At 48.6% G+C, this 9367-nt stretch overlaps 1 protein-coding gene and 1 pseudogene across 1 annotated transcript; both read left to right on the top strand.

The window, feature by feature from the left end:
* The first annotated feature begins 1598 nt into the window (after nt 1–1598).
* On the top strand, nt 1599–2537 carry LOC100351673 (olfactory receptor 2D2-like). The gene has a single exon (XM_002715696.4). It carries the CDS (start codon nt 1599–1601, stop codon nt 2535–2537), a length of 939 nt encoding a protein of 312 aa, XP_002715742.1.
* A 5140-nt stretch (nt 2538–7677) lies between these two features.
* LOC100351423 (ralA-binding protein 1 pseudogene) lies at nt 7678–9115 on the top strand (annotated as a pseudogene).
* Nucleotides 9116–9367: the final 252 nt, after the last annotated feature.

The raw sequence follows: 9367 nt of genomic DNA, 5'->3' as shown, positions 1-9367 counted from the left end.
AAAGTGTATTATTGCCAAGGTGCAGTATTAAACGTTTCTGTGACAGTTCACACGGCAGAAGGCGGAGAGCAATCTATGAAGGCAGGGTACCGAAGAAGGCACCAGTCAGAAACGGGGAAGGAGGTAGGCTAAGATGGTTCACCCAGTCAAGTGCATACGGTTAGCTATGCTTTGCAAACGCTTCCCGACAAATTGCCTTTGCACAAAACTCTTCGTTTTGTGGATCTATGTCTGCATAATTTCCCATAATCACTATAGTTTTGAATAGGAGCAAAATAAATTTTTCTGACCATGAAACCAGAAAGGCATTGGACACTGAAAGGTAGATCAGTCACGGGGAATGTTTAAATCTCAGTGTGCTCATTGTCTCTGACAATGTGAAAAGTGAAACCCAATTTATTGGCAGCATATTGACCACGTGAATAGAGAGTCTCCAAAGTGTTTCTAATTAAGAAGGTATAACAAGGGGAAATAAAGTGTACAGTTCATACATAACTAATTTAAGAATGTATTTTCGGCTGGTGCCGCAGCTCACTAGGCTAATCCTCTGCCTGCGACGCCAGCACACCGGGTTCTAGTTCCGGTTGGGGTGCCGGATTCTGTCCCAGTTGCCCCTCTTCCAGGCCAGCTCTCTGCTGTGGCCTGGGAGTGCAGTGGAGGATGGCCCAAGTCTTTGGGCCCTGCACCCCATGGGAGACCAGAAGAAGCACCTGGCTCCTGGCTTCGGATCAGCGTGGTGCGCCGGCCACAGCGGCCATTAGGGGGTGAACCAACAAAAAAAGGAAGACTTTTCTTTCTGTCTCTCTCTCTCACTGTCCACTCTGCCTGTCCACAAAAAAAAAATTGTATTTTCTGTGTATGGTGTCCTGAGATTATTATGTTTACCTTGGGCATTCTAACCATTGCTTATAGGATTATATTTAGTTTATCCAAGATCTTTCTTTGATTATAAAATATCCTGTCCCAATATTTTAGAAAAATAACCATCACATTTGAGAAGTTAATGTTACAGTGGTCATTTTGGTAAAAATGTGGAATGAATGGCAAAATTAATGAACACTTCTGAAGTTGTCATCAGAAAATGGTAAATATTAAACATTAACACTAACATTTGTTCTACGTGAAGCACTGACTTTAATGCCTAATGTTATTCTTATCCCTAGTCCTAACTAGTGATAAAAATCTTAACACAAATAATGCATATAATAGTCCCAACCCTGATTCTAACCTTAATCCATACAAGGCTTAGCAACCTCTATAGTCCTAAGAAAAAGTAGAAAATGGAATGAATAATAAAGAGAAAGCAAGCCTGTGTCAGAGCAAGGAGAAACACCTACAGGTCAGAGTGGAGCAGAGCCCACAGCGTGGCCTTGGCGGGCCCCCAAACATCAGTATGCCTTCCACCGCATCCTGAACCAAATGCCAATGGGACTCTGATGACAACTGGGACACATCTCTCAGCGCCTCTAAGTGCCAATCCAAAGCTTCCTGATACACTATTAGGAATTAGACCTGAAATGTAAGTGTGCAAATGCCTTACACACCCTTGGTGCAGACACTCAACATATCCTAAAAACTCTTTGAACAGGCAGACCACAATGCAGGAACTGAACCAGTCCACCGTGACAGAATTCATTCTAGTGGGCTTTGCCCCCGACCCCAGGACCAATCCTCTGCTCTTCACCTTCTTTTTAGTCTTTTACCTGCTGATCCTCGTGAGCAACAGCCTGCTCATCACCCTCATCCACCAGGACGCGCGGCTCCACACCCCCATGTACTTCTTCATCAGCGTCCTGTCCATGCTGGACGTGTGCTACACCACCACCACCGTGCCTCAGATGCTTGTGCACATTCTCAGCAAGAAGAGAGCCATCTCCTTTGCGAGATGTGTGGCCCAGATGTACATCTTCCTCCTCTTTGGGGTCACTGAGTCCTGGCTTTTCTCCATCATGTCTGTCGACAGGTACATGGCCATCTGCCACCCACTCAGGTACAAGGTCATCATGAGCCGGTGGGTGTGTCTCCTCATGGTGGGTATTTGTGCAGCCTACGGTGTGCTGGGCGGCCTGTGCTACACCTTCTTTGCTATGCGCCTGCCCTACTGTGGTCCCAATGAAATCGACCACTACTTTTGCGAGGTCCCTGCCGTCCTGAAGCTGGCCTGTGCAGACACCTCCCTCAACGACTTGGTGGACTTCATCACAGGCTTCAACGTCATTGTGGTGCCACTCTCCCTGGTTGTCGTTGTCTATGCCAACATCTTTGCCACCATCATGAAGATCCGCTCAGCCCAGGGCCGCATCAAAGCCTTCTCCACCTGTGCCTCCCACATCACCGTGGTCACCATGTTCGCCATCCCGTGCATCATCATGTACATGAGCCCTGGCTCTGGCCCCTTATCGAACAGCGGCAAGAAAATGGCCCTTTTCTATAACATCGCGACAGCCTTCCTCAACCCTGTCATCTACAGCCTAAGGAACAAGGATGTGAAGAAGGCTTTTCTCAAGTTGATGGGACGCAGCAGGGCCCCAGAGTGAGGCTCCGAAGCCAAAGACCTGGTGCTCTGAGTAAATAAAGCAGGGCTTGCAGTCACCAACCCCCCAAGGGCTCCGCCATGAGACCTAGCAGAGCTGGACTCTAGAAAGACAACTCTTTACCCTTGCCCAAGTGTTAGGACAGCTGCAGTATCCATGGTGATGCTGACCGAGAGACGGTTGTGAAGGTGGGAAGCCATGGTAAGGAATGAGAGACTTGGTTAGCAGTTACCTGGTGTACAAGCTTATGAGTCTGCCTCACGGGGATGCCGTAGTGATTAAGTGAGATAATACATGAGAAGTTCTTGGAACATAACCTGGCATACAATATAAAACAAATATTAGCTTTAGCTTTTAAAATTTATCACTCAGGGATGACTCATCAACTGATAATCGGCCACGATCCTCCGGGACTGTACGGAAGTGACCGGCGCCCCAGAGAGGAGAGGAAAGCAAGGGGAGAGTGGAAGTTGGAACCCCAAAACTGAAAAGTGGAGAGTGTGAGGGTGAGAGGGTGAGTCAAAGACAAACCTGGGTCTACCGACCGCCAGGTGCAGCAGCTCGCGCTGACTGGAGTGACCCTGTGGGGAGGGCTGGTCAGTAATCTCTTTGCCCCTGCGCTTTTAAAAAAAATTATGTCTCTTGATTTACCTTTTCTCCCTGTCTTTAATAAAGTGCATTTTGGGAAACTATAGCCTGTCTTGGGTGATATCAATGAGAAGGGACTCTGACCACCCAAGGATGAGACAAATGACAAATGGGGGAGAGTGGCCACAGCGTTGCCCTACATGGATCATGTGTTGGTATCCTGGCGAGAGGTTAAAAATGAACTGGGGCAAAGCTGGCGCTGTGGTGCAGTGGGTTAACGCCCTGGCCTGAAGCGCTGGCATCCCACATGGGCACCAGTTCAAGACCCGGCTGCTCCACTTCCTGTCCAGCTCTCTGCTATGGCCTGGAAAAGCAGTAGAAGATGGCTCAAGTCCTTGGGCCCCTGCACCCATGTGGGAGATCCAGAGGAAGCTCCTGGCTCCTGGCTTCGGATTGGCACAGCTCTGGCCGTTGTGGCCAATTGGGGAGTGAACCATTGGATGGAAGACCTCTCTCTCTCTCTCTTTCTCTCTCTCTCTCTCTGCCTCTCCTCTCTCTGTGTAACTCTGACTTTCAAATAAAATAAATAAATCTTTTAAAAAAATGAATTGGGGAGTGTCAGCTCTGCTCTCTCTTGATTGGAGGAACCTTCCCTTCAAATTCTCTATATTCCTCGCAGAACCATCACATATGCAAATTATCATTTTCCCATCCTGTAGGGTCACAGCCCCAGGATCACCCATATTCACTAACTGTTGTGTCTCCTTGGTGCTGCACCCAACAAAGCAAGAACTGGGAGGGAAGTACCCATGAGTTAACACACAGCCTCCTTCGTGCTCTGCTTCCCTAGGCCCTTGCTGATGTAAGCTGAGTATGGAACCCCTTCCAATAAAAGTATCTGGGCTAGCAAGAAAAATTTACCATGCCTCTGTCAGACCAGAGAGCTCAGGGCCTATGCCTAGGGTGCAGGTTCCTCAAAGGTACTGCCTCACTTACTCACCCAAGAGCCAGAGTGTTGTATAAATAATAAAGCAAAATTAATTTTTAAAATTTATTTGACAGATAGAGTTAGACAGTGAGAGAGAGAGACACTGGTTCACTCCTCAAATGGCCGCCATGGCCGGCACTATGCTGATCTGAAGCCAAGAGCCAGAAGCTTCTTCCGGGTCTCCCATATGGGTACAGGGGCTCAAGCACTTGGGCCATCCTCTACTGCCCTCCTGGGCCACAGCAGAGAGCTGGACCGGAAGAGGAGCAACTGGGACAAGAACCTGGAGCCCATATGGGATGCCAGCACTGCAGGCGAAGGATTAGCCAAGTGAGCCACAGCGCCAGCCCCAATAAAGCAAAATTAAAAGGTGGGAGACAAGGGCTGACACTGTGATGTAGTTGGGTAAGCCTCCACCTGTGGTGCCAGCATCTTTATTGGGCACTGGTTCGAGTCCTGGCTGCTCCTCTTCTGATCCAGCTCTGCTCTCTACTTATGGCCAGGGAAAGCACTAGAAGATGGCCCAAGTGCTAGGGCCCCTGCAGCCACGTGGGAGACTTAGATGGAGGTGCTGCCTCCAGGCTTCAGATCGGCCTAGCTCTGGCCGTTGCGGCCATTTGGGGGATGAACCAGCAAATGGAAGACCTCTCTCTCTGTAACTCTGCCTCTCAAATAAATAAATAAATCTTAAAAAAAAAAAAAGCGAGAGGTAAATTGGTATATAATTGCGACATACTTGCAGACAGATATTTAATATCATTAGCATAGAGTTTTATAAATTAGAAAAATACGAACACATCAGAAAATTGGCAACAGATAATGAACAGTTCTTTAAAAAATGCAAATTGCCAAAAAGCAAATGATTAATTCAAAAAATATAATTAAAATATCTATGAGATACAACTTTGTCACTTTTGAAACTGCCAAAGAATTTTTACTTTTTAAAAAGATTTATTCATTTATTAACTTATTTATTTTGAAGTCAGAGTTACAAAGGAGAGAGAGAGAGAGAGAGAGAGAGAGAGAGAGAGAGAGAGATCTTCTACCTGCTGGTTCACTCCCCAGATGGATGTGACTGCTACTACTGGGCCAGGCCAAATCCGGGAGCCAGGAGCTTCATCCAGGTCTCCCACATGGGCAGAAGGGGCCCAGACACGTGGGTGATCTGCTGCTGCTCTTCTCAGGCCATTAGCAGGGAGCTGGATTGGAAGTGGAGTATCCAGGACATGCACTGGCACCATACTGGATGCAGGCATCACAGGTGGTAGCTTTACTCACTATGCCTCAGCTTCAGCCTTCTGCCAAGGAGTTTTTAAACAGTTAAGTCAAAGGTGACCAGAATATAACAAGACATGGACTTTCATAGAGTATTAGCAGCCCATGACGCTGTATATATCCTGTATCAGAGCACCAGTTAGACTGCTAGCTTCTCCACTTCCCGGTCAGCTCCCTGCCAGTGTGGCTGGGAGAGCAGCGGGGGATGGTTCAGGTCCTTGGACCCCTTCACCTACGTGAGAGATGAAGCTTCTGGCTCCTGGCATTGGCCCGGCCCAGCCCTAGCCTTTTTGCAGCCATTTGGGAAGTAAGCCGGATAATAGAGGATCTCTCTCGCTCGTTCACTCTCTCCCCACCCCACTCCTTTCAGATAAATGAAACAAATCTTTTTAAAAAATAAAGAAATACTTCAGGATCTTGAGATGAAATTTCCATTGAAAGTTCTATTCTTGTCTTCAACTGATCTGGGTGCAAAAGTTTTGGTATCACTGGAGCAGAAACTGCCCCACTTTAACTTTTTGGTCAGAGTTATGTAGGCTGAACCAGTAGAGATGTCTATGGTGTGGGCTGTTGTTGCTGCTCTTGATCGTGGGTCCTCTCCAACTAAGGCATGAGCAAGATCGCTTTTTTCCTTGTAAATTCATGTGGATGGTCTGCCATCGTGGGCTTCATCTTCAACATCACCTCCTTCTTTCTTAAAATGAGTTATAAACTTGTAGGCTGCTGATATATTTGAAGCATTGTCCTCAGAAACTTTTGTAAGGCATCTATGATTTCATCATTCTTCCACCAAAAATTTGATGTTTTCTTGCTTCAACTTTAACAGAATTCATATTGCTCCGGTACAGGCTCTTTTCAAATGAATGTCTTTTTAAAAATTTCATATTTAGGGGCCAGCGCTGTAGTACAACGGGTTAAAGCCCTGGCCTGAAGCGCCCGCATCCCATATGGGCACTGATTTGAGACCCGGCTGCTCCTCTTCAGATCCAGCTCTCTGCTATGGCCTGGGATAGCAGTGGAAGATGGCCCAGGTCCTTGGGCCCCTGCACCCATGTGAGAGACCCGGAGGAAGCTCCTGGCTCCTGGCTTCGGATTGGTGCAACTCCGGCCATTGTGGCCATCTGGGGAGTGAACCAGCAGATGGAAGACCTCTCTCTCTTTCTCTACCTCTCTCTGTAACTCTGTCTTTCAAATAAATAAAATAAATCTTTAAAAAATTTCATATTTAGTGTTTTGCAAGAGAGAGAGACAAGTATTTCCCATTTGCTTATTCACTCCCCAAATGCCCACAACAGCCATTACTGGGCTACACTGAAGCTATAAGCAAGAAACTCAATCCAAATCTCCTACTTGGATAGCAGAAACCCAACTACTCAAGCCACTACCTGCTGCCTCCCAGGGTGCACATTCTTAGGAAGCTGGAATCAGAAACAGAACCAATACTTGAATCCAGACACTCTGCTATGGGATGCAGGCATTCTAAGCAGCATCTAACTGTACTTGCAAACTGATGACTATCCCTCTTAGTTCTTCCAACTAGATCCTGCCAACCATGTTATAAAACGTTGGTACTTTTTTTTTGGCCCAAAAAAATTAAAATCCATGCATAGTTTTTGAATAATACATTTCCCATTAACTGCGTTAATATCTACGGTATCCATTTCCCTTTCCCTTCTTTAATCAGGAACATGAAGTTTTTCTAAGTGACTTCAGTAGTTCATTTTTTTCTGTTCTAATCACCCTGATGTGCAACATTTTCTCTCCCATCCCAACATGACTTTTATTTCTTTAAAAATGACTTTGATTTCTTTAAAAGCTATGAAGTCCGAGGGAAGCCATGTTTTCAAGAAGCCCAGCTTTTCTAAAAAGAAGAAGGGTTTTAAAATAAAAGAGGAACCCAGGGGCTGGTGCTGTGGCACAGCAGATTAACACCCTGGCCTGAAGCGCCAGCATCCCATATGGGCGCTAGTTCTAGTCCCAACTGCTCCTCTTCTGATCCAGCTCTCTTCTATGGCCTGGGAAAGCAGTAGAAGATGGCCCAAGTCCTTGGGCCCCTGTACCATGTGGGAGACCTGGAGGAAGCTCCTGGCTCCTGGCTTCAGATTGGCACAGCTCCGACCGTTGCAGCCACCTGGGGAGTGAACCAGCAGATGGAAGATATCTCTCTCTCTCTCTCTCTCTCTCTCCCTTTCTCTGTAACTCTGTCTTTCAAATAAATAAAATAAATCTTTTTTAAAAAAACATAAAATAAATGAGAAACCCAAAGAAGAAAAACCTAAAGAGAAAAAGTCAATGGACTTGACAGCTGCTGATGTCGTTAAACAGTGGAAGGGAAAAAAAGAAGAAGAGAAAAAGCCCGTTCAGGAGCCAGAGGTGCCACAGGCTGATATTCCGAGCCTCAGGTCCATTTGTGGGGTTTCCTTGGCTGACGCTGTGGAGAAGACCGTGATGTATGATGGCGTCCAGCTCCCGGCCGTGTTCCGGGAATGGAGAGATCATATAGAGAAGCCATAATGGCAGAGGGCACCTGCAGAGTTTCAGGAATCATTTTTTTTATTATATTTTTTTGACAGGCAGAGTGGACAGTGAGAGAGAGAGAGAGAAAGGTCTTCCTTTGCCGTTGGTTCACCCTCCAATGGCCGCCACGGCCGGCGTGCTGTGGCCGGTGCACCGCGCTGATCCGATGGCAGGAGCCAGGTACTTCTCCTGGTCTCCCATGGGGTGCAGGGCCCAAGCACTTGGGCCATCCTCCACTGCTTTCCCGGGCCATAGCAGAGAGCTGGCCTGGAAGAGGGGCAACTGGGACAGAATCCGGCGCCCCGACCGGGACTAGAACCTGGTGTGCCGGCGCCGCAAGGCAGAGGATTAGCCTAGTGAGCCGCAGCGCCGGCCTAAATCTCTGCGTGTTCTAACACACCATGGTGCCCACACTGCCATAGACCCCCCCCCCCCAGGCGGGCATCAAAGAGGAGACCAGGGGGCGGGAGTTTCTTTTGAATTGTTCACATCGCGATCTGCAGGGTGGGATAAAGGATTTGTCTAAAGAAGAGAGATTATGGGAAGTCCAGAGAATGTTGATAGTTCTCAAAAGAAAACTGAGAGAAGCTAAGAGAGGAGAGTGTGAAACCAAGATTGTACAAGAGATAGCCAGCGAAGAGGGCGTTTGCAGAGAAGAGATGAATGAAATGGAGAAGTCAGAAATATTCTCCTTGCCCAGGGGAACGAGATCCTGACCGAACAAGAGGAGCCGCTGGCCATGGGGCAGCTCCTGCAGCGGAGAATCAGAGTGGTCGGCAGCGCGGCGAGCGAGACCCAGCCCTCGTCCTCCGACAGTGAGAGGGAGAGCGCAGGCGAGGAGGAGCTGCAGAGCGCCCTGGAAGATTGCAGAGGCGGAAGGAAGAGCGGCAAGTCAAGAACAATCACTCGAACCAGGCAGGTCACAGGAGCGCGAGGCCGTCCCGGAGCTGCGCTTCGGATGCAGCGAGCCACATGCTGGCCGCAGGTGCGGGAGGACGCGGAGCCAGAGCACCGCTGGCCAGCCGCCCAGGGTCGGCGGCCCGGAGCAGCCCGAGGCCGGCCAGGAGCCCGCGGAGCCGTCGCCGAGCAAGAACAGAAAGGAGACGCCCTTCGGAGCCGCTGGCAGCGCCCGCGGAGCCCTCCGGCCTCGGAAGGCCTCGTGCATCTTACTGTAAGCCGGTGTCGGGCCGGGCCCTGCGGCGCTGTACCTTCAGTACAGCGCGGCCGGCTCCCGGCGGCTCCTCCGCGGCGCGCCCAGGACCGGGAGGGTGGGGCAGTGGTCCCGCGTGGGTTTGCGGGGATGGATGAGTTTTCCAGATAGTGTCCGCTTACATGAAGATTAATTTTCTTTGTTAACTTAAAGTAACTATTTTACCTCTTGAGTAGCTTCTTTTTTTTTTTTTTTTTTTAACCAAAAATCGTCTTTCTCTGTTTTTGTATCACAGCGGAATCGGACCTCTTTCTC

Source organism: Oryctolagus cuniculus, chromosome 7, assembly GCF_964237555.1.
Source record: "Oryctolagus cuniculus chromosome 7, mOryCun1.1, whole genome shotgun sequence".
Lineage (NCBI taxonomy): Eukaryota > Metazoa > Chordata > Mammalia > Lagomorpha > Leporidae > Oryctolagus > Oryctolagus cuniculus.
Note: the sequence above shows the minus strand (reverse complement) of the source record. Positions and strands in the feature narration are given on the sequence as shown.